The sequence below is a fragment of the Manihot esculenta genome, chromosome 12 (genome assembly GCF_001659605.2).
Source record: "Manihot esculenta cultivar AM560-2 chromosome 12, M.esculenta_v8, whole genome shotgun sequence".
Lineage (NCBI taxonomy): Eukaryota > Viridiplantae > Streptophyta > Magnoliopsida > Malpighiales > Euphorbiaceae > Manihot > Manihot esculenta.
In genome coordinates this window covers 31,693,753-31,717,971 of record NC_035172.2, presented here as the reverse complement: position 1 = coordinate 31,717,971, position 24,219 = coordinate 31,693,753, and the positions used below count along the sequence as shown (strand labels likewise).

The following is a 24,219-nucleotide window of genomic DNA, read 5'->3' as shown; positions in this document are numbered from 1 at the left end:
CCTTGGTCCAATCCCCACCAACAGTAAATAATGCAATGCATCATGTTCGTGATTCTAATGCAATCACCCTAGTACATATCATGATATCCATAATGCATGAAATATGCTAAAAGCATTTGATTTCTCAATTAAAAAGATTAAGTTTAGTTCCACTCACCTCTGGCAGACGCTGGACTGACTCTGCAACAGCTAACACTGACGGCCTCCTCGATCCCTCGGGTCCGATCCTACACAGGTGAACTCGAATGAGGTGCCAAACACACTCTAAACAACTCATAAACAACTCCCTAAAAACCCCCTAAAACATCACAAAAGCATGCATAGAAAACACCCAAGAAAAGGCTGGACAGGGCACTTTCGGCGGCAGGTTCGGCGGCCGAAAGTCCCTCCAGAGCCGAAACTCAGCCACTTTCGGCGGCACCTTCGGCGGCCGAAAGTCCTCTCCAGAGACGAACCTCATGCATGTTCGGCGGCACCTTCGGCGGCCGAATCTCCCCTCCAGAGCCGAAAGTCCAACTTCGGGGGCAGGGTTCGGCAGTCAAAACAAGCCACCACAAGCAGGTTCGGCGGCCGAAACCTCCTTCGGCGGCCGAACCTGAGTTCATCCAGAACTCAACCTCATGCACAAACAAGCCTCTCAAAGCTTCCAACAACCCAAAACATACATCCAACCTCTCCAAAACATGCATAAACCCTTAACCATGCATAAAGGAGCTTAAAACAAGCTTAAACTCCAACACACAACAACATAAACATGCTTTGACTACAAATCAATCAAAAATCCACTTTACCCTAAACATGCATCTCTACCCATAAACCTCCATAAAACTCACTTAAAACTTCATAAAACCTAAGGATCTACACTTACCTCTTGAAGAACAAGAGTTGGTGTGACCCCAAACGTGAAGATATGGAGATCCAAGCTCCACAAGTCTCCAAACTTCAAAATCTTGCTCAAAGCTCACAACTCTTCAAAACAAGGTGAAAACTCATGAAAATCTTGAAAGATTTGAAGAAACATCATGAAAACAACCCAAGGAGAGCATGAACCTACCCTTTAATGAAAAGAGAGTGAAACACACTCCATTTCCTGTCAACGGGGCTTTTATAGGTGGCCCAACCACCTCTCCTTCGGCGGCCTAAGCTGCATGCAAAACCATGCAACGTTCGGCAGCCGAACTTCACCTTCGGCGGCCGAACCTGCAATTTGTCCCCTTGGTCTTTTCCCTTTCAAAACCCAATTCCTTTGCATTCAAAACCATAAAACACTTAGAAACATTTTGAAAACCTATCTCTTGCCTGTCAAAGAACCTCCGACATCCTCAAATTCCAGATTACAACGGAACTTCCGCCAGAAAGTCAGAATTCCGATGCCGGCGTCTAGCCGGGTATTACAACTTAAATCAGAGAAAAATAATAAAAAATTATTATTTAATTTTTATGATATATAAAAACCCATTAATTAGTTTTTCATTTATAAAAAATATATTAAAATATTTTAACATTTTAAAAAATCTATTAGTTAATTTTTTCGATAATTTTAGTCATTAAATATTTTACTATTTAGTTTTTATAGTTTTAAAAAACTCATTGCTTCATCTCTTAAATTTTTTTAAAATTTATTAATTAATTCTTTCTTATCGAAGCATTTTTTTTATTTTTAATAATATTTAAAGACTAAAATTAATAAAAAATTTAATTAATAAAATTTTTAAAATATTAAATAAATTTTAATATATTTTATAAAATAAAGAATCTGATTAATAAATTTTTTTATAATATAAAAACTAAATAGTAAATTTTTTAAATAATTAACATATCAAGTGTTAGTTTTTAAACTTACAATACACTCTTTTTATTTAATATTTTTTATTTATTTTATTTATCGTATGTATTAAAAAATATAATTTTTTTATTATTAATTATATTTATCATAAAAATATTAAATAGTGACATATATTTTGAATACTTATTAAAAATAAGATAATATTAAATAATATTATAATAGTTAAAAAATAAGCCAATAAAAAATTATAAATAAAATTATGAAACGTATTTAAAAAAAATACAATGGGTAACTTAATCGTAAACCGGGAAACTATTAATTTTTATATTAATTTTCAAATTTAAGGTGGTCAGGTGCCCAACATGTATTGGTCGTGGCTTTACCACTATAGATGGATAATTCTTCCATATACATCTCTACATGGATATTATTACGTGAATCTCATTGTCATTTTACAGTACAGTTTTGTATAAAATCTGATTTAAAGCTTTATAAATATTTTTCAGAAATATTTTTTTTTATTTTTTTTTTAATATTTAAGATATTTAAAAAAATTAATTAACAAAAAATATTTTTATAATTAAAAAAATTAAGTAATTTTATTCATTTTTCTTACACTAACTCTCTGCCTATAACCTGATAGACGATAGAGTTGAGTTGTATTGCATAAATAACTACCAAACTCTGCAATTACAAACCAGCAGACGCAACCCAGGTGGATTTGCAGATCTAACACGTCTCCATTCTCTCTCACAAACTCAATTAATTCAAGATTCCTACACTACACTTCCCCCTCTCCATCACTTAGCCTTCCTATGCTACTCAATATTAAGAGCCTCATCAACTGAAGATGGCAGGCACATCAAGATCATTGTCTTCTTTTCAGCTCTTCTCCGCTCATTGAAGTAAGAGAGATTCTGCAAACTTGCTGTTCTGGGTTTTTCTCTATCACATCCCGCTGTTCTCCGTGAAGTAATTACTCTAAAGCTAGGTTAGTTCTGTGTTTCTTGTGTTTAACGAAATGGGAAATTGTCAAGCTGCAGAGGCAGCGACTGTGGTGATTCAACATCCAGGGAAGAAGATAGAGAGGATTTACTGGTCTGTTAGCGCTCATGAGATCATGAGTTCTAATCCTGGACACTATGTGGCTCTTGTCGTGACATCTCCGACGGTGAAAACGGAAAATGGGTTGCCATTGAAGCAGCTCAAGCTTCTTCGTCCTGATGATACTCTGCTTATTGGACAAGTTTATCGACTCATCAGTTTTGAAGGTAGCGTAACCATCTCCGAGTTCACTTCCCATCTCTTGTGCATACTGCAAATTTGGAACTTATATCTGACTTCTTTTTGTGCAGATGTGTTGAAAGAGTTTGCTTCCAAGAATTGTGTGAAACTGGGAAAGCTGCTGAAAGACAGAAGAGGGCTTGTAGATGCAGCAGAAATGAAGAAGAAGGAGTCCTCTGGTGGGCTAAGTTTGAACCCGAACCCTAACCCGAAGCCCAGCTCCATTACTAAATCTGAGACCTGCAGTTCTGTTAAGGTAACATAACTTAAGCTCAAACCTTCTTCAACTCTTATAATGTAATAATGATCAACTGGGTAGTTTAGCTCTGTTGGTTGTCTGAAAGCAATTTTGAAGCAGCTCAGATTCCAATAATGGTTGATTAGAAAATTTAGCATAAGGCTCGATCTTTTTGATTCTGTACAGTACAAAGAAGAAGTGCAGAGTATCTGTAAAAGCATCTTTTTCAATTCAAAAGAGGAATATTAATTTTAAAAAAATTGTCATACAGAAAACGTTTTACACACAGAGACCCTTTTCCAATTGTCTCTTTCCCTTGATGAATAAATTTAAATCTATATCAGACTGTGGAAGAATCTGAAGCTTTTCTTTAATAAACAGCAGATCTAGATATGATAGATTTTTACCATTAATCACATTTTATTGGCAGAATTTAAGGAATCTGCACCCTTATTTAGGAGGGCTCTCTGTCCCTCTTGAGACAAAGTGGGAATTGTTCTTTATCTTTAGTATGATTGAGTTCATATTTAGTGGATCTTTGATAATCTTTTTAGTGATTTCTAATCATCATTCTTTCTTTACCCAGCTGGTTGTAAGAGATTCAATGACAAGCACACATGTCCAAAAAAGGATTGGCTAGTCATGAGATCTTGTCATTATTTGTCCAATAATTCATAATTGGTCAATATTTAGTGCAGATATATTCAATTAGCTTGCTAAGTTGTGAGTGGCCACTCATAGGAAATGGAATACTTACTAGAAACTTGACAATAACGATATACACGAGCAAGATTATCTTTCCCCTTTACGTCAGAGTGAAAATAATGAAATACTAAAAGAAAACCTTTGCTTAGAGATGAAGGTGATATAAATGAGTAGCATAAATATGAATTGTCATTATCTGAATGTCGTGTGTCTCAAGTGTTGTTTCATTTTTCTTTTTGGCAGGTGGAGCAGGAGTTTCCTCGACTGGGAAGCAATGGGGCCAGTACAAGCAGCAGTAGAGGAGGAGGAGTAGGAAGGCATCACGGTGGTGGTGGTGGTGTGCAATGGAAGCCAGCCTTGCAGAGCATTTCAGAGATTGGAACTTGAAAAACACCGCAAATCAGTTGTACTTGTTTATCACACAGCACGGCCAAGACCCTCTCCTCTCTCCTCTACTTTCATACTCTTGCCTTCAATAAAAGCAACAAAAACATCATTTCTTTCACTCTTTTCAATACAATTTATATTCTCTTCTCTTTTACTTTTTAGAACATGCATGCACATTATATTAGCTTCCAGTATTAGACTTGGCCACAGCTAGCTAAGATTAAAATTAAAAAAAAAAAAAAAAAAAAACTTGGCCACAGCTAGGGCTTCCAGTATTAGACTTGGCCACAGCTACCTAAGATTGAAAAAAAAAAAAAACTTGATCAGGGCTAGGGTTTCTGTTTGATTTATGTTTTTAACCTTCACAAATTTGACGATTCTTATTTAAACCAAATCTATACGGATACAATGCGATATTCACTTACTAAAGATTAAATTATTTAATAATTAAAAATTAAATTAATAATATATATATTTTCTCGCTAATATTTAATAAATTATTAAATATTAGTAGATCATATTATAAAATATATTGAGTCTTTAATAAAAAAAATAATTTCTTCTTTTTAATTTTTTTTGTTAATCACACGATTTGTACAACTAAGAATTTCCTTAAATGCACGGTCTATTGTTTCATTAATGAGGAGGGTTTGGTAAGAAAGGTTGGTCTTTGAAGTAAGCTCCATAAAAATTTGCTTGGAGGAGCAGATCTGGTATTTATAATTTACTGTTGTTGTACTGAGAATAGCAAAGAGATGTGTGTCTGTCTACAATTTAACGGATTGGAAGCTTTCAATTTTAGAATGCAATTCAGGCAATTGGAGGGCCACCACCGTGCACCTCATCTCTAATTTGTGCCTTAGACATGGCAATTTTCATTTTCAGATTTCCACTTTTTTCTTTTTCCTTCTTAACTTTGGTTCTGCTAAGATGAGGAATACTTCCAGCCTATTTAGCATTAAGTTGGAGTACAATTTAAAAAAAATCAATTTTTTACGAGAAATTTACTATTTATATATAGTTCCTACAATATAGAGAAATTCATTATTTAATATTTCGATTTTAAAAAATAAATTAAAACATTACTAATGTTTTAAAAGTATACTCATTATTCTGTTAGTTTTAACCGTTACATGCTTTACTTTTTTTATTTATGTGATATGAGAAAACTCATTAGTTGTGATGTGGTTGAAACGAAACTGTGTCGTGATTGGTCACTTTGCAAAAAAGAGAACGTGAGGTGGTTGGTGCCTTTGGCAGCTACTCCGACACTCAAATTAGTAAATTGAAGAAAATAGTGAATGTAAAGAATTGCTCATAACTCAAGAGTAATTATTTAAGAATGTGTACCTTGGTCTTTGCAATCATTAGCTTTTATACTATAAAAAGATGAAATTAATTATCGCATATCTTGAAAATTCGGTTGATATGACTAATTGATAGGGGATTGTGTGATTATAGGTAGAATGAGTATCTGCTGGAGTGTACTTGCTAACGGTAACTTTATGTAAAAACTCAACCTATTCAGGAGAGGGCGAATCTTGATAAAGAATCGAGTGCTACGGTGTCCGAGTCCTCATTTCCATGGGTGAGACTGCTCATCAGCTTATCAAACTCTTGCCACGTGGTCCTGTCTTATGGTGACAATTCATAACTTATTTTAAGTGATTATTGTATTATATTAGAGGTACCCTCGCTAGTCTTCAATTCTTCAGATTCGAAGGTGACAGTTGTCTTCATGATTTTAGGCACGTGGCATATCTAGACTAGCTTTCCACACTCGCGTCGTGTTACCTGCCCCTGATCATAAATGACAATTGCCTTGTTTTATAATCTTCATTTTTAAATAGAAATCTTTCCTTTTATATTCTTTGTCATTATTTTCGCTAAGTGCTTATATACTCAGTACTCGACCATAACCCTCGTTCGACCACAACTAAATAATAATTTCTAAAAAATTGCTAAAGGGTTAACCCCCTGACAAAAGAGAACTTGATAATCATTGTCTTTGCCAGAAAGTGGCTAAAACAGGCTTGCTAACCAGACATATCATTTGGTCACTGACTAACTAGTGGCCATAAAATAAAATAAATAACTTGAAAAATTAGAAAACAGGACTGACATCCGGACATGTGGCCTTTCGCACAGCTGTCTTGTGGCCTAAGCATGGAATGCCTTGGACTTTTTGCGAAATGGGATTAACGTCCGGTTGTGTGGTCTGGCTAACACCCGCCTTATGGCCTGGCTAACACCCACCTTATGGTCTGTGCATAAAATGCCTTATAAACTTTTTGTGAAGCGGGACGGTCATATGGCCTAACAGGTATCTGCCTTGTGGTTTTTGCATAAAATGTCTTTTAAACCTTTTGTGAAATGGGACTACCACCTAGTCATGTGGCTTGGCGGATACCCACTTTATGGCCTTAGTATAAAATACCTTATTTAGAAGGATTAACACTCGGATTACGGCCTGGCGGATACCTACCTTGTAACCTTGGTATAAAATGCCTTTTAAACCTTTTGTGAAATGGAACTAACACTTGGTCATGTGGCTTGGCGAATACCTGTCCTGTGGCCTTGACATAAAATGCATTGTTTAGCGGGAATAACACCCGAATTATAGCCTAGTGGAATCCACCTTGTGGCCTGCATGAGATGCCTTATTTAGCGGGACTAATACCCAAATTATGGTCTGGCAAAACCTGTCTTGTGGTCTTGGTATAAAATACCTTATTTAATGGGACTAAAACCCAGATTATGGTCTGGCGGAATCTGCTTTGTACCCTTTTCTTGTCTCCTTCCTATTCTTGTCTCCTTCCTATCCTTGCCTCTCAGACTTTTGATTTTGCTTTTGACTTATCATTTTGTCCTCTCTTAATGCTCGGACTTCATCATCCAACTTTATGTACTTCTGGACTTTTACCATTAGTTGTTGGTATGTAGCGGCTGAGCTCTTGATTGGAAAACCCAGGAACTTGAAGTTGCACATCCTTTTTTTTAATGCTTCATATGCTATCTTATGATTTAATTCTTCCATTTGTATTGCTTCTGCATTAAACCGTGAGATAAACTTTCTTAAAGATTCACCCTCTTCTTGGCGGATCTTCTACAAGTCAGAGGTGAGTTTTTTAGGAGGTATACAAGTAATAAATCTAAATTTAAATAACACAAGAAATTGTGTAAAGTTCTGAATTAAATTTGGGCTTAGATGTTATTATTATTTCTAAACCAAACCTGTGAGTATTGATCGAAACACTCGACACAATACGAAATTGTTGACATTCTGAAGCTGCATTGTTATTCTAAAGATCGCTAGATGACTCATGGGATCTGGTGTCCTATCATATTTGTTAAAACTTGAGAGTTTGAATTTGGCAATAAAAGTCTCTGCTAGGATCTCTTTTGACATAGGTGAGCTATTGTCCAGGCCAAAGTCCTCTTCCTGCTCCTTCTGGTACCTTTCAACAGCTCGTACCAGCTTCCAGTCGATATCCTTCGAAGCATCATTTGATGACTCATCTTCTTCAAATTTGGCTTTCCTTTTGGATCGTGTTTAAATTGCCTTTGTCGGAGTCCTTGGGGTATCAACGGAGGCTTCCTTCCTTCCCCTAGGAGCCATGAATGATGCCTTTCCCGAGCTTTGTATTGCTTGAAAGTAGCTTGCGACCTTTTAATGTATTGGAGCATTTACTCATTATTCAAATTGTTGAGATCTACTTCATTGATCATAGAGGGTGTGTTTTATCCACTGTCAAGAGCGAAAGAAATAATAGCAACCTCATTGATAGCAATTTTAGCAGCAACTCGTAAATTGCTGACCATTTCGAGAGAGAGGAAAGAAATATTTTTTTTTAGGAGAAAGGGGATAAGAGGCCAATTTTAATCCAAATGAACATAGAGAATTCAATGGATTTTCCGGCAATGGAACCAAATGATGTGGTTGAAATGAAACTGTGCCACGATTGGTCACTCTATAAGAAAGAAAACATGAGGTGGTTGGCACCTATGGCAGTCACTTCGACACTCAAGTAAATAAACTGAAAAAAAGGGCGAATGTAAGGAATTGTTTAGAACTCAATAGTAGTTATTTAAGAATGCGTATTATAGTCTATGCGATCATTAGCCTTTATACTGTAAGAAGATGGAGTTAATTATCGCATTTCTTGAAAATCTGGTTGGTACCGACTAATTAATAAAAGATCCCATGATTATAGGTGTAATGAAAATCTACTGAATTGTACCGGCTAATGATAACTTTATATGAAAACTCGACCTATTCAGGAGATAACTAGTTTTAATGAAAAACTGAGTGTTATGGTATCCGAATATTACTTTCTACGAATGGAATCGCGTGTCGACTTATCAAACTCTTACCACTTGATCATGTCTTATAGCTTAATTTAGATGATTATTGTGTTACATAAAGTTAATCTCTTAGTTTTTATAAAAAAAATCTATTAATTAATCTTTCCATATTAATTAAAATTATCAAAAGCACTAATCAATAAACATTTTAAAATTCAGATGGTTTAATGTAGTTTTTAAAATTAAGTAACTAATAAATGACTTTTCATATATTTCAAAGACCAAATTGTAATTTTTTTCATTAATTATATTGGTATTATTATTACTAAATTATATTTAAAATAATTTAAAATTAATTTTAAAACTTTTTAACTATTATTTTTAAAAATATATTTTTTCAATAACAATTTCAATAATAATATCAGACAAATCTTTAATGTCTTCATAAGTAACAAGCAAAGTAAAATTATAAATGCAACTGTTAGCACATAATAATTTCTTATTTTACGAGGACTTAAATCATAATTATTTTAATGGAAAATTTTCTCATACTATGTGAAAAACATTATTCAATTTAATAAAATTTAAATTTATAAATCAAAATTTTGCAAATAAATTTTAATAATATCATTTTCCTTAAAATTAACTTTTTTATTAAAAAAATAATTTTTTTATTGATTAATTTTATCTGAATATCTCAAACATAAAAGAAAAATAAAAAATATTTTTTTAAAAAAATATTAACAAAGTATTAAACATATAGCAAATATTTTGAGAGTATCCTACAGAAATTATTTTTTAAAAATATTTTTATAAAATAAATGCTTTTTTTTATCTTTAACAAATTGAAATAAAATGCTTTTTTCCCCATTTTCTGGGCTTAGCAGGAATCCAAATTTCTTGGTAGGGGGGATATGGTAAAAAGCTGAAATGACAGAAGAGGTCCGCCAAGGGTCGTCTCAGAGATAAAACCCTAAAATTATAATTATTTGGGTTCAGGAATTGGAATGGGCTAAGTGCGTGGCTCAATCCCTCCGTGGCTAAGCTCAACTTAGCCCAAGCAAAGCATTTGAGCACTCGCGCCTTTTCTCTCTCGCTCTGTCAACAAACTCGGACAACAATGGCTTCTTCCAAAAGCTTTCGGAACTCCGTTTTCATTCGCCGGATTCTCTTTCTCACGTTTTCAATTTTTTGCTCTCTTGCCTCTGCACATGAACGCTCTTTAGGTACTCTCTCCATGTTTCTCTTGTTTCTTTGCACTCCTCTTTCTATTTATTGAATTCGCCATTTTTTTTATTGCATCTAGGGTTTTGTCTGCAATTTAGTAATTGAAAGCATTATTTGGTGAAATTGGGAAATAGGATTTGTTTTCTTCTTTTGGTTTTTGTTTGGATGACTGGAAAGCCCAATAAAATAGAGGGGAAAAACTGTTCCATAGTAATCATATAATTTGAATTGTTTCAAGTGTTTTGATAACTTAATATGCAATAACTTGTCTTTGTAGAAAGATTAAACGGTTTTCCTCGCTGACTGGTGATTGGCATCTTTGTTCTTGATTTTGTAGTGGTTGGTGAGTCTGGTAAGTTGCAGTTATCTCCTAGCTTGCAAGTGGTTAAGTCACCGGGTACTAAACCTGGCGCTTCAGTGCTTTGTGAAAGAGTTCATATACATGGGCTTTCTAGGCTAAAAAACTTGAAAAAGTTCTCCCATTCATTAAAGGTGGCAGTTTCACATTCAACTTCGAGCCTTGGCAGGCCAAATGTGGAGGTCTGTTTCCATAGGTGAGCTGTTCTGAAAAAATAGTGGCCATGGTTACTCATTTTGACTGTTATTCTGCTTGTTGCTTAGAGGGATATGCATCCTTTGCAGGAATGCTTCCCTTGGGATAGGGATGTGCCCGCAAGGCAAATGGGAGAAGGTTGATAAGGGTTCATGGGCTCGAGCCATGTCACCTTTTGACCACAAGCTATTAGATATAAGGATGGCTAGTTCATCCGTGGAAACTATTGAACTGTCCATTCAAGAAGGTAGTTTCCTTATTTTATCTTTTGTTTCCAGGATAATATGTGAATTTGATTTGATTTGATGTTAGTAACTTGTCCATTTATGCTGTTCCTTTGTTTGGCAGAATTCTTCATGTATCGTGTGGTTTTCTTAATCTTGGGCATTGTTTTGTTGAGCCTGGCATCCTCTTTGAGCAAGTCATTAGCTTTTTACTACAGCAGTGCCATGGCAATTGGGGTCATCCTTGTAATATTGGTAGTCCTTTTTCAGGTGATCTAGTTTTCAAACTCCTGCTGTTGGAATTGTCGGTTATGTTTATGAGTTTTTGTGATCTATGCCATCAAATATTCTCATTAAACTTATTGACCACTTAGGCTACAGTTTTTAGCATCTAATACCAATTTTTCCATGTTGGCTTATTTTCTTCCTCTTGTTGATGTTGTTGTTGAATGTCTGAGTACATGGACAGACTTTATTGTTGAAATTATGTTGCTTTACATCAATTCAATGTGTAGAATGCATAGTAGTTGGTTGATTTTAGATGAAAACTTTTGTTATTATTATTTTTGTTATTATTTTTTCCCCTTATTATCTTTGGTTTAAATGGTGTTTCAGCACTAGAAATATGATTTAGATGTTTGATTCTTGAAACCAGTTTGGGCTTCTTATTTTGTTTGAATATCTTTTTCTAATTTCTTATCATCATTGATATATTGCAATTGAAAAAGACTTTGGGTTGTTAACAGGGGATGAAGCTTCTGCCAACTGGTCGAAAGAACTCGCTTGCAATTTTTGTATATTCATCTCTTGTGTGTATCATTCTTCTCATCTCACTTTTATTTTTGGTTTTTATTGACCAAGAAAACAATTTCATGCTCGTATCTTTGTTTTGTTCAGGTTGGTTTGGGATCATTTCTTCTTCGCTATTTGCCAGGACTCTTGGATTCAGTACTTGTGGAGATAGGAATCAGCAAAGACATGTATTATCCTGTATGTAAGTTAAAGACATTACGTAAATATGCTTATGACTCTACTGAAGAAGAATATATTTTGCTGTATGTATAATTCTCATGAATGCAAATCATGCAGGATGAGGAGATGTGTAGTTTTGGGTGCCATGAGTAGTTAGTCAACCAGGAATCAATCACGTTTTATGGATTTTACATTGTTGCCATTATAAACTCGATATTCATTATCTGTTTTGTAATAGAGTTATACTGAAAATTCAGCTGTTCTTTCATGGATCCAAAACAGTGATGGTTTAGGCCTTTTTACAGGTTAATCATCTGAATCATTTATCCTATGCCAATTTCAGACATCAGATAAATGATCATTATTTTGAAGTTAGAACTAACATGTACTTTTGAGAGGCTCATAAACAATCAATGGTGATAATAAGTATCACATTGATGATTTTTTAATGCTCCAGACTAACATCTCTATTATTTTTTAGGTTTGTAAATTATTTTGACCTGCTTAGTTTTAGTATTATAAGAGTAATGAAACTGCTATTTTAATGCTCTCTCAGATCATAAAAGTATATGCTCATACCATCCTTATTTTTTATGCTGCAGTTAACCATTTTTCTTCTGGCTTTTGTCACTTTGGCTGGAGCATGGATGGGTTTCTGGGCTGTCCGTAAACTTGTCCTAACAGAAGAAGGTTCAGTTGATATAAGTACATCCATTTTTGTTGCCTGGTCCATCCGGATTTTGGCTGTCATCATGATTCTTCAGGTAGAATTACTTCCTCCAATCTTAAAACTTTTCAAATTAACGTGCATTAGGAGATTATTCTGTTCTTAATAGTTACTTTTATGAGATCATTGTTTCATGTTTCTTACAAATTTCATTATGAATATGCTGTTTCTAGAGTTCTTTGGATCCCCTGCTGGCACTGGAAGCATTGATATCTGGAATAGTGATCTCATCAATATTAAGGAGAATTTTTAGATTAAGATTTTTGCGACGGTTGTACAAGTAAGTCGGCCTTTATGATCCTTAGGCTTAGTCATTCTCTACTTTAAACAAGATAAATTTACTGCCATTTTATTGGATAAGAAGCTAATATAGTTGTTAGCTTGTGGCCCTTGCAAAGTGTAATTGAGTTGAACAACCCATCCCAACAATAAAGAGCTATTAGACCTTGAGTTCTTTTCTCTTCTATGAAAGGATTCATTCTTTATTTTGCTGGCAATTGTTGACTTTATTTTCATCTGTCTAAAACACATTAGTTCCCCCGGAGTTTGAGCCCTTGAAATTTTGGTATAGGCTTCTTAGTTCTCTTTTTTATGATTTTAAATTCATTGCCTTTAGATTGCAAATTCCTTTACATTTGCGGAATAAACATGCAGGAAGTTGTTCAAATTCATAAAACATGTCCAGATTGGATCTTATGTTCCTGAAGTATCACCATTTGGAAATTCCCACAACGAATATATGTTAAGGACTCCTGAGGACTGGCGTCGGACCAAACGATTCAACCTGGCTTCGTGCAGTTCACCAATGCAAGGTTTGCCTGATGTCTGATCTTTTTATAGAAGTAAAGCTGGATTACCACTACCGTTTTCTCACTAGATATGATTCCTCAGGTCTTAGCAAAACGCCAAAACATCAACTGTCAGATTCAGATATGTATCCTTCAACCTTTCACAGTACACCTGAAAGGAGGGAATTTTCAAAAGCTTCGTGGGAAAAGTTCACTAGAGACTCCACACAAAAAGCGGTCAAAGAACTTGTTGCCTCTCCTGATTTCAGCCAATGGGTTGCCGCAAATGCAGAAAGAATCACTGTAACTCCAAACTCCACCAGTACTTCTAGTCAGCCACTCCCACGGCGCAAGTGGCTTCTTTGGTAGCAGTTGCGAGCATGTTAACTGAAAACCAGCAATATGATTGGCACTAGAAAAGTCAGCAAGAAAACTCACGATGAGTACATAAACATCGGTAGCACAATGCAATTTTGTAAAATCATATTGTAAATTACATGCATAGCCCTGATTGTAAAATCATGTGATGAATGTGTATTGTATGCACAGGTTTTTGACAGACCTGGCAACTAGTCTGGTTAGATTATCTTAGCTCTGGAAATCCATTTCATTTCAAGCTGAGGCACTTTATTCTGAGTTCTGCACTGTAATCCCAAGGAAGTGACATTGGCCATTGTGAGATATTCAAAGAACAGTAGGGCACTTGCCCTTTATTTTGATTGAATGTTGGGTATGCTTCCCTTTTGTTTGACGGGAAGCAACTGGGAGTTGTCTTATTATTTTACATTCTGTACCTCCCTATGCAAGAAATGTCAATTTTAGTGGCGCACAATTTTCTATTTTGTCTCCCATTCTGTAGAAGCAATTTTTCTTGGTCAAATAGAATCTTTATCAGATTTAGTCGAAGTCACCTATAGCACGCAAATTTATTAATTCTGCAAGAAACTTACTTTTTAAGCAGCAGTATATATGCTAATTTCTTGAATAAGCTTTGTCGTATTGAACGAAGAATTGAAGAGGTTGTGACTTGTGAAATGTGAAATAATCTCTTCTTTTTTTTTTTTCACTTTTTTAGTTTATTCAGAAAAGATAATGTGCTTTGCACTTGCTTTTAAATTGTTATTTGTAAACAAAGTAATTTCATTGTATTTTTTTAAACAAAATAATTGACTTGTAAATTTATCAAGATTGGTATCATATATATTAGCCAATATAATCTTTTTTACCATGCATTTAAAGCTCAATTGGGTAGATTATAAAAGAAAGCCTACCTCAGCCCAAAGTCAAAGTATAAAGCTCAATCAAGAACAGGAGCCTAGCCCACCTAAGAAGATTTCAGAAGATAAACACAGATTCACTATCGCCTCCAGCACCGACAAAGCATGCCTGAAACAAAGGAGAAGTCCAAGCAGCAACAATCAAGCATACATAACCAATTTCTCAAACAGCGCTTCCAAAAACACTAAAGATGGAATTCACAAACTCACAGGAGTATCGATGAAAGCCACCAGAAGAAGAAAATGGCCCATAACAGTTTTATTCTCGCATAGCCATGGAGGTACCGTTTTAAGGTAAACTAGCACTTCGGTGCCTATTCCACCCCTCCTTCAAAAATCCAATAGCAAACAACAGCATCAATTGTGTGGAAGAGTAAAATATGAAATCTTTTAAATTTACTCGAATATATTTATTATTAGAATATGTCTAGTATATTATGAAATATTATAATTATTTATTTTATTATATATTTAATTAATTTTTATACTATGAGCCCCTTAAAAAAATTTTAGCTAAATTTCACGTTATTATATATTTTCTAAATATACACATTATTTAATAATTTTAGTATAAAAAATATTGCCCTCAAAAAGATTTCCCGGCTATGCTACTCCACACAATTGATTAGATGAGAGGCCTTTACTTTAGAATATCTTTTAACTCTTTTTTTCACTTTTTGAGAGTTTTTTTTTTTTTATAAAAATTATTATTTAGTTATATATCATAAAAAAACTCTATTAGATAGTAAATTAATTTTGAAAAATAAATTAAAATATTAAAAAATTTATTAATTAATCATTTAATTAGTTTTAATTGTTAAGTATTTTAAAAAAAAATTTAATTAATTTTTTAATTTTATAAAAATTTTGTTAGTTAATCTTTTCATATTAAGAGTATTTTATTTAACTATTAAAATTAATAGGGAGATTAATTAGTAAAATTTTTAAAATATTAAAAATATTTTAATATATTTTTTAAAATAAAAAAATTAACTAATAAATTTTTCTATAATATAAAAATTAACTAATGAATTTTTCTATAATAAAATTTAATAAAACTCATAATTTAATTCTTATGATTTAAAAAAATAATTTAATTCTTAAAATTTAATTAACATTAATAAAATAATTCTTTCTTTTAAAATTTATTCTTAGATTATAGAATTTTAAATTTTAAATTTTAATTTTTATAATAATTTAATTCCTTTTATTTTAATAATTTATCATTATAATTTGAATATTTTTTAATAATTTAATCTGTTTAATTTAAATTAAATTCGTCCATTTACTGTTGACTAAGGTCAATTTAAAAAAAATTAGTATTTTATTAAAAAAGTTTAAAAATTAAATTATTTACAATAAAAAAAGAAATTTATGTTATACTGAATCTAAAAAACTTTACGAGCATTTAGGGACAGATCACAAAGCATAACGCAGAATCAAGCGCATATGGCTGTGAAGAAGCTTCTTCTAGATTTACAGCAGCATATGAAACTGTGATGAGATTCTTTGATTTCCTTAGTGGAACAGACATCTCTTTCCTTAGGGGTGAGTACTCTTCCATTGCAACCGAAATAACTAATGAATCGATTTAATTTAATAATTTAATTTGATTTTAAAGTAAAATAGATTTAGTTTTAATTTTTAAAAATTTTAAATTAATCAGTTTAATTTGATTTTAAAAATAAAATAATTCGATCGAATTGAACTGATCAAATTTTACCATAAACCTTGCGTTTTATTATAATTTTATATTCTATCACTTTTCGCATACAGAGTCAATCACGCTAAATCACTGTCCGCCTCTCTCTCACTCTCAATTGAAACACCCTGACGATCTTGACGACTCCTCACCACTTCACCAATTCCCAGTAATCGTTCTCCCTTTTATGTTCTCCTTCTCTCGCATCTCTCTCACGGCCATCACTCTCATCTCTCCCTCATGGCCATCGCTCAGCATTTTTCTCTCATGGTCACGATCTTTTCGTCTCCGATGCTATCTCAAATCTCATATCAGTCTTCAACTTTTCTCCATTTTTCTCTGTCGCATTTGTTGTCCAATCATCATCATCCTCAACCGTCTGTCATGATTCGTGACAGATTCGTCTATGATCATTTCGGTGAGTAAATTTTTTAATCTCATTATTGTATGTTTATTAATTATTGATAAACTTGATTACTGTGATATTAAATATGGTATATGAATGATTAGTTCTTATAAAAACAAACATCCATAGAAGAAATAGAAATAGAAAAAAGAGACTGGTTAATTTGAATTATCATAAATCTAACATATGATAGGATTATGAAAATTTTATTATTAATTGATTGAATTTTATAATTAATTAAATATATTAGATTCAAATAAATTAAAATTAGATCTAAATTATAGTATAATGCAATGAAATTAAAGAAATTAAAATCTAATTAAATAATTTATAAAAAAGATTAAAAATTAATTTTAAATCGAATCGAATCAATTCAATTCAATTTAATTTGATATTTTAACTTATTTAATTCAGTTCGACCTATAAATTGAATAAATTCAATTAAATCGATTTTCACGGTTCAATTCAATACCAAACATAACCGACCAATGCCCACCCTATCTTTCATCTCATATTCTCTTCTGTTCTCTTCTTTCCATAAAAGCTTACACGGATAATAGCACTTGGGTTTCCCTTGTCTATCCACTTGCTTTGTCGGTTTAGATTTCCTCTTTCCTAAGAAAACTCGAAACCTCCTCTGAGCTTCTCCTCCTTCGCTCGCCGCCTTATACACACCCACGCCCATCTTTCTATATAAATCTAACTTCCTGGATTTGCCAACCCAATTGTAAAAGAAAAGTGTTACTGACCCAAGGAGCTCCCCCAAGTCGTCTTCTAGCAAGGAACGTGACAAGAGGCTTCAGGACTCCACACAGAGGAAACAAAAATGAGTTATTACAACCAGCAGCAGCAGCCTGCGGTGGGTGTTCCTCCACCACAAGGTATGTTGGATTTCATGGGTTTAAGGATCTTAAGTTTTGGGTTTGGAGATGGGTTTTTGATTTGTTTTTAATTTCAGGGTATCCAAAAGATGCATATCCACCACCTGGGTATCCTGTTGAAGGTTATCCCCAGGGGTATCCTCCGCAGGGGTACCCTCCGGCGTATGCCCAGCCTCCGAGAAAAGAGAATGGTTTCGTTGAAGGATGGTAAGTGCTTCTTCTCCGATCTCCCTGCCTTCATTGATCTTCTCTGGTGGATTCTGCATTCTATTGTCATTAATTACTTCTTTTGGTATATTTGCAGCTTAGCAGCACTCTGCTGCTGTTGCCTTCTGGATGCTTGCTTTTGAGGCGTCAGCGATTCTTCCATTTGTGGCTCTATTTGTTCACAATTCTTTTCTTGTTTTAGGCATTGTCTGTCTGTAATAATAGTTTCTTTCTATTTCAATTGGAAATTTTTATTTTTATTTTTATTTTTATTTTACAAGATGATTAATTATATTTAATTATTATAATTTTTATAACTTTTTAAGTACTCAATAAATTATAATTTCATAAAGACTAAACCAAACATCTCCTTAAAAGACATTCATATAGTGTGGAGTTCTTTTCAGATTGTGGTATATCCTACTCTACATTGTATACATGTCATTTTTTTTAAAATATGGAAAATCAAATTAATTTGAATATTAAGCATTCTGAAAAAACAGGTTGGAATTGTCATGCGAGATTGTCATCGAATTTTGATTCATTTGAGTTTGTCGCACTCATTGAAGTAAGAAATGTTTTATTCCTTTATCTTATAATTATTCTTGGCTACTTTATTTTCTATATAAATTAAAAAATTATTATTATTTTAATTAAAAATTAACTTTATTTCCATTAATTTTGCAATGATACTAATGTGGCTACATGAAATTGTGCGTGATTGGCCACCCTAGAACGTGAGGTGATTGACGTCTAGATTAGTTACTCCGATATTTAAATTAGTAAACTGAAGAAAATGGTAAATGTAAAGAGTTATTTAGAACTCAAGAATAGTTGTATAATAATTGTATATCTTGGTTTCTGCGATCATTAATTTTTATACCGTAAAAAATCGCAGCTTTTATACTATAAGAAAATGGAGTTAATTATTGTATCTCTTGAAAATCCGATTGGTACTGGCTAATTGATAAGGGATCCTGTGATTATAGGCGTAATAAGGATCTGCTAGATTGCATTCTCTAATGGTAACTTCTCGTAGAGCCTCACTCTATAGTTGAGAGGGAATGTGAGTCTTGACGAAGAGATGAGATCTGAAGCATTTGAGTTTTTTTTTTTTCGGTAGCACCGAATATCATCTGATCAGACTATTGCCACGTCGCCTTGTTTTTGAGTGACAACACATAACCTACTTTGGATGATCATTATGTTATATCAGAAGTCCCCCCACTGGTATTCGATTCTTCAAATTCGAAGGTGACCATTGTCTTCACGATTTGGGACACATAGCCTGTTTAGACTGGGCTTCTATACTTGCGTTGCTCTGCCTGTCCTTGATCATAAATGATGATTGTCCCCCGCTTTGTGACTCTCCTGGCAGTTAATCGTCTCGTGGCCATGGAATAAATAACTTGAAAAACATAATAAACTGAACTTAACACCCGGTCATGATAACGACAAAAGATTTAATTAATCGGAACTGACACCCGATCGTTAGCCTAGTAGAAACTTACCTTTAACTTTTGAAACTAACATCCGAAGACTCGCTTGGCAGTTACTCACTTTGTAGCATTTTTTGGCAAAAACTTGCTTTTGTTTTTTGGGACTAACATCCGAAGATTCGCCTGACTATTACTCGTCATGTAGCGTTTTTTTAGACAAAGGCAAGTTTTTAGCAAAAACTTGCCTTTGTCTTTTGGAACTAACACTTGAAGACTCATCCTGTATTTACTCTTCTTGTGACGCTTTTTGGCAGAAACTTGCCTTTGTCTTTTGCGACTAACATTCAAAGACTCGCCTAGTGGTTAGTCGTCTTGTAGTGTTTTTTTGGCAAAAACTTACCTTTGTCTTTTGGGATTAACATTCGAAGACTCGCTCGGAGTTTACTCGCCTTATGACGCTTTTTGACAGAAACTTGTCTTTGTCTTTCAGGACTAACACCCGAAGATTTGCCTGGCGAATACTCGCTTTGTGATGCTTTTTAGCAGAAACTTGTCTTTGTATTTTGGGACTAACACCGGAAGACTCGCATGGCAGAAATTTGCCTTTATCTTTTGGAACTAACACCTAGTTGCGTGACCTGGCAAATACCCATCTTGTGGCCTGGACATAAAATTCCTTATAAACTTTTTGTGAAGCAGGACTAACACCCGGTTGCATAGCTTGGCAAATACTCGCCTTGTAGCTTGGCATGAAATACCTTAAAAACTTTTTGTGAAGCGGGACTAACACCAGGTTGCGTGGCCTAGCGGATACTCACCTTGTGGCCTGACATAAAATGCCTTAGAAATTTTTTGTGAAATGAGACTAACGTCCGATTGTGTGGCCTGGGCATAAAATGCATTAGGAACTTTTTGTAAAACTATACTAACACCCAGTTGTGTAGCCTGGTGGATACTCGTCTTGTGGCTTAGCATGAAATGTCTTGTTTAGCGGGACTAATGCCCGAATTAGGGGCCTAACGGATACCCACCTTGTGGCCTTTTTCTTGTCTCAACATATCCTCACCTCTCTAATTTTTGGTTTTGCTTCTGACTCATCCTTTTGTCCTCTCTCAATGCTTGGACTTCATCATCCAGTCTGATGTATTTTTGGACTTTGTTCATTAACTGTTGGTACGTAGCGGCTGGGTTTCTTATTAGGGAATCCATGAACTTGATATTGTGTGTTCCTTTCTTCAATTCTTCACATACTATCTCATGATTTAATTCCTCCACCTGTATTGCTTCTGCATTAAACCATTAGATAAAACTCCTTAAAGACTCGCCATCTCCTTGGCAGATCTTTTGCAAGTCAGAGGAGAGCTTTTTAGGAGGTATACAAGTAATAAACCTGTATTTAAATAATATAGTGAATTATGTAAAGTTCTGAATTGAATATAGACTCAGATGTTGGTACTATTTTTGAGCCAAACCTGTGAGTGTTGATGGAAACACTCGACATAATACAAAATCATTGATATTTTAGAGTCACATTGTTGTTCTAAAGTTCACCAGGTGACTTCTGGGATCTATTGTTCCGTCGTATTTGTTCAAACTTGAAAGTTTAAACTTGGCGGGGAATGTCTTTGCCAAGATCTCTTTTGCTAGGGGTGAGGCATCGTCTAGCCCATAATCATCCTCATGCTCCTTCTGGTACCTTTGCACGGCCCGTATTAGCTTCCATTCGACATCCTTTTGAGCCTCATCCGACGACTCATCTTCCTCCAACTTTGTCTTCCTCTTGGACTGCGTTTAGATTGCCTCTGTCCGAGTCCCTAAGGTGTCAATAGACGCTTTCTCTCTTATCTTGGGAGCCATGAAGGAGGCCTCCTGGCGAGCTTTATTCTGCTTGAGAGTGGCCTGTAGCCTTTTTTGTATATTGAAGCATCGGGTTATTATTTAGATTGTTCAGATCAGCCTCATTGACCATCAATGAAGCTTTTTGTCCATTACTAGGAGTAGAGGAAATGTTTATGCCCTTATTGGTAGTCGTCTTAGTAGCAACTCATGAATTGTCAACCATTTTAGAGTATAAAAGAGGGAAAATATTGCTTTTTAAGAGAAAATAAAAGACCAGTTTCTAATCCAATTGAATAGAAATAATCCAATGGATATTCTTGGCAACAGAACCAAATGATATTGCTAAAACAAAGCTATGCTACAATTGGTCATCTTTCGAGATTCACTAAAATTGGACCAGCATCTCCTAAAGATGAAGAAAACAAATTTGTATAAAAATCAAACATAACCTCTTGCAACCCATTATTCCACTCAACTCTAGGGATGAGCACTATTAGGTTTAAACCGAAAAAACCGATCGAATCGAATTAATTTTAAAATTCGATTTGGTTTTTTATTCAATTCGATTCGATTTTTAATTTTAGAAATTTCGGTTATTTCGGTTCGGTTCAATTTTGATTAAAAAAATTGAAAAAACCGAACCGAACCGATTAGTGATAATAATATGTTATTTTTAATAATATAGAGAAATTAAAATATTTTAATTAAATTTTAAAAAACTAAAAATAAAGTGTAAAAAATAAAAAAATTATTAAAAATCGAAACCGATCAAATCGAACTGAATCGAATCAGACTGGTTTGATTTGATTCAATTTCTGATCAAAATCGATTCGGTTTGATTCGGTTTTCATAAATACTAAAATTTTGATTTTCGGTTTATTTGGTTCGGTTCAGTTTAACTGAACTGACCGAATGCTCAGCCCTCCTCAACCCAGATACCATTTGCATCCTTAAGCTTGGTGACAAAATTCTTTCGATTTCTATTTGACGGAGAAATATGAAAGAATTTGGTATTGGAATCACCTTCCCTAAGGCAATGTTGCTTCGCTCTTTGCTTCCAACACAACTCATTTTGAAGCAATAAATGGTGGTATTCATCTTCCAAAACCCTAAGCTGAGCCATAACAAAAGTATTTTGTCGTCGTAAGTCAGCTAATTACCTTTTCACAAGCCGAAACCTCTCCCCAAACTCTTGATCATGGTTAACTGCCCAATGACAAACATGATTAGAGCAAGCTGCAATCCGAGATAAAAGAGTTGACGGATTCAATGCTCAGCCTTCTGCCACCACCCTCTTGCAATCTAATTCCAAAGCCCAAGAACTTTCAAAAGAAAACCATTTCTGAACATATTTATAAAGCTGCACTCCTAAAGACAAGAACAAAGGAAGACGATCAGAAGCTGGATTTTCTAAAACATATACCTTAGCTGCTATTTAAATAGAACGCCATAAAGGATTAGAAACATCCCTATCCAATCTCTCTTGAACAAATACTTCAGGATCACGTCTATTTCCCACGTAAAACGACTGCCGTTATAGCGTAAATTATGAAGATCACTATTAGAAAGGGCTCGATGGAAACCCTCCAATAACCACCGCGGATGAGACCTCCTTCCGTTTTTCTCAGACCAAAACAAGATATCATTGAAATCGCCAATAACACACCATGGCAGTGAAGACTTATTAGAAAGAGCGCATAACAAGTCCCAACCAGCAGGCCGTTGTTGACGTTTTGAGAAACCATAAAGCCCCGTAAGCCTCCAACTCTGCAAACCTTCAAGACAAACCTCAATATCAATGTGATGCTGCGAGTAACTAATAAGTTTAGCTATCCCTATCTCCTTCCAAATATGGCTAAACCACCACTAATACCCACTGGATCCACAATAAATGACCCTTTAAAACCAAGAGCCCATCGTATTTATAAAACACTATCCTGTTTAATCTTTATTTCCATAAGAAAAATAAAGTTGGTTTTATTACTGGACACTATGTCCTTTAAAGCCCGAACAACCATTTGGTTCCTAAGCCCCCGGCAGTTCCAATTGATTGTACTCATTGGGCAAGGTGGGCTTGGAGACCAAGACCCGCCTTTTCTAAGTTTTTTGGACCCTCCTCTAAAGATTTTGGACCCGTTCTTCATCCATCAATTCATCCACATCAGACTCTACCAATGCCACTCTTCTACATTTCTGTTCAGTAACCACCAACGTATCCTGCATGGAATCCTCGACACCCTCCCTATTCACGTGATTATTAACAACCTCATCTACAACCCCATTTTTTAAATTTTGAACAGGGGTGCCATCCATACGACTCCTGCTCACATCAGTAGTGTGATCACCTATGACTCTATCACTAACTTCCTGCCCCACCGTTATTGCTCTGAGCTGAAATTATCATTACCACTAGTCAAGAAATCCTTCTCTAATCGAAGCCATTGAGATCCACTACCTTGGTCCTTCTTCTACTCCGCCCTTAACCATGGCCCATAAGCGAATTTGTCTCATGAAAAATTCAGCATATCATATAATTTACTATAAAAATGATCTGTATGCCCTAAAATGCCACAAAAATAACAGAAAATGTTGAGCTTTTCGTATTTGAAATGGACCCATTCCTATGAGCCCTTTGGTTTCTTCACCTGCAACTTCCTTTTCAGTGGCTTACGAACATCCAGATACACCCTTACTCGCATATACTCATGCCAAATATTTGTAAAATTCCTAAGATCAGATTTGATAAATGTCCCAACATGATTACCAATATCAGCAACATATATCTCAGATCAAAAACCAGTTGGAACATCATGGATTTGAACCCACATAGCCAAACGTGTATGCTCCACCTGCCTAGGGTTTTCATGTGGCTGTAGTTCATGTAACAAAAGAGGAATTTGCTGATAATTCCAAGGGCTCTCCTTCAAAACCCGATCAATATCCATTGATGGAAGAACTGAAATAAATACACATTATTTCCCATCTCCTTCACATGCACACCTTTCAATGGCTTCCAGCATACTCTCAAAAGGTTTAAAATGAACTGGACGAGTTGTTAATAATCGACCAACCAAACAGAATCGAAAATGCACTCCTTGATTCACATCTAGTAGAGCCTCCGTATCATCTTACAGTCCAGCATATCCTCCTCCACACTCAAATGCAATTTGGCATAAACTTCCTCAACCAAACAATCCGCCATACCTCCTAGCACCAAGTAGAAAAAAATTGGATAGAAAAAAAAGAGAAAGAGAGAAAGAAATAATGGAGAG

At 34.6% G+C, this 24,219-nt stretch overlaps 3 protein-coding genes and 1 long non-coding RNA gene across 6 annotated transcripts; 3 read left to right on the top strand and 1 right to left on the bottom strand.

The window, feature by feature from the left end:
* Nucleotides 1-2,443: 2,443 nt before the first annotated feature.
* LOC110627843 lies at nt 2,444-4,554 on the top strand. Of its 2 annotated transcripts, XM_021774218.2 has the most exons (4): nt 2,445-2,691; nt 2,830-3,057; nt 3,142-3,326; nt 4,257-4,554. In XM_021774218.2, the coding sequence occupies exons 2-4, from the start codon at nt 2,907-2,909 to the stop codon at nt 4,398-4,400; spliced, it is 480 nt and encodes a 159-aa protein (XP_021629910.1). In that variant the 5' UTR covers nt 2,445-2,691; nt 2,830-2,906; the 3' UTR covers nt 4,401-4,554. The 2 variants fall into 2 exon arrangements, with proteins under 2 accessions (XP_021629908.1, XP_021629910.1); XM_021774216.2 differs by having other exon boundaries at nt 2,444-3,057.
* A 5,118-nt stretch (nt 4,555-9,672) lies between these two features.
* Nucleotides 9,673-14,035, top strand: LOC110627261. 2 transcript variants are annotated; one of them, XR_002489861.2, is made up of 11 exons: nt 9,673-9,931; nt 10,270-10,486; nt 10,575-10,732; nt 10,834-10,979; nt 11,456-11,518; nt 11,607-11,699; nt 12,284-12,445; nt 12,582-12,688; nt 13,063-13,220; nt 13,300-13,653; nt 13,746-14,035. XR_002489861.2 is itself a non-coding variant. In XM_021773508.2 (10 exons), the coding sequence occupies exons 1-10, from the start codon at nt 9,826-9,828 to the stop codon at nt 13,563-13,565; spliced, it is 1,476 nt and encodes a 491-aa protein (XP_021629200.1). In that variant the 5' UTR covers nt 9,674-9,825; the 3' UTR covers nt 13,566-14,035. The 2 variants fall into 2 exon arrangements, 1 of the variants encoding a protein (XP_021629200.1); XM_021773508.2 differs by having other exon boundaries at nt 9,674-9,931; nt 13,300-14,035.
* Nucleotides 13,448-14,830, bottom strand: LOC122725239. The gene is made up of 3 exons (XR_006352709.1): nt 14,684-14,830; nt 14,468-14,582; nt 13,448-13,583 (listed from the first exon to the last, which is right to left on the bottom strand). It is a non-coding gene; the product is annotated as an uncharacterized LOC122725239 (long non-coding RNA).
* Nucleotides 14,831-17,066: 2,236 nt separating this feature from the next.
* LOC110628728 (cysteine-rich and transmembrane domain-containing protein WIH2) lies at nt 17,067-17,935 on the top strand. Its single transcript, XM_021775524.2, has 4 exons — nt 17,067-17,318; nt 17,376-17,462; nt 17,540-17,669; nt 17,767-17,935. Exons 2-4 carry the CDS (start codon nt 17,408-17,410, stop codon nt 17,810-17,812), a joined length of 231 nt encoding a protein of 76 aa, XP_021631216.1. The 5' UTR covers nt 17,067-17,318; nt 17,376-17,407; the 3' UTR covers nt 17,813-17,935.
* The last annotated feature ends 6,284 nt before the right edge of the window (nt 17,936-24,219 follow it).

What these genes read in the sequence shown, in the direction of transcription:
- LOC110627843 (XM_021774216.2), top strand. Translation starts at nt 2,808, where the DNA reads ATGGGAAATTGTCAAGCTGCAGAGGCAGCGACTGTGGTGATTCAACAT. An exon ending in TCGACTCATCAGTTTTGAAG is followed by an intron (nt 3,058 to 3,141) that starts GTAGCGTAACCA and finishes CTTTTTGTGCAG; the next exon opens with ATGTGTTGAAAGAGTTTGCT. An exon ending in AGACCTGCAGTTCTGTTAAG is followed by an intron (nt 3,327 to 4,256) that starts GTAACATAACTT and finishes TCTTTTTGGCAG; the next exon opens with GTGGAGCAGGAGTTTCCTCG.
- LOC110627261 (XM_021773508.2), top strand. Translation starts at nt 9,826, where the DNA reads ATGGCTTCTTCCAAAAGCTTTCGGAACTCCGTTTTCATTCGCCGGATT. An exon ending in TGCACATGAACGCTCTTTAG is followed by an intron (nt 9,932 to 10,269) that starts GTACTCTCTCCA and finishes TTGATTTTGTAG; the next exon opens with TGGTTGGTGAGTCTGGTAAG. An exon ending in CTGTCATCATGATTCTTCAG is followed by an intron (nt 12,446 to 12,581) that starts GTAGAATTACTT and finishes TGCTGTTTCTAG; the next exon opens with AGTTCTTTGGATCCCCTGCT.
- LOC110628728 (XM_021775524.2), top strand. Translation starts at nt 17,408, where the DNA reads ATGAGTTATTACAACCAGCAGCAGCAGCCTGCGGTGGGTGTTCCTCCA. An exon ending in GGGTGTTCCTCCACCACAAG is followed by an intron (nt 17,463 to 17,539) that starts GTATGTTGGATT and finishes TTTTAATTTCAG; the next exon opens with GGTATCCAAAAGATGCATAT. An exon ending in AATGGTTTCGTTGAAGGATG is followed by an intron (nt 17,670 to 17,766) that starts GTAAGTGCTTCT and finishes GTATATTTGCAG; the next exon opens with CTTAGCAGCACTCTGCTGCT.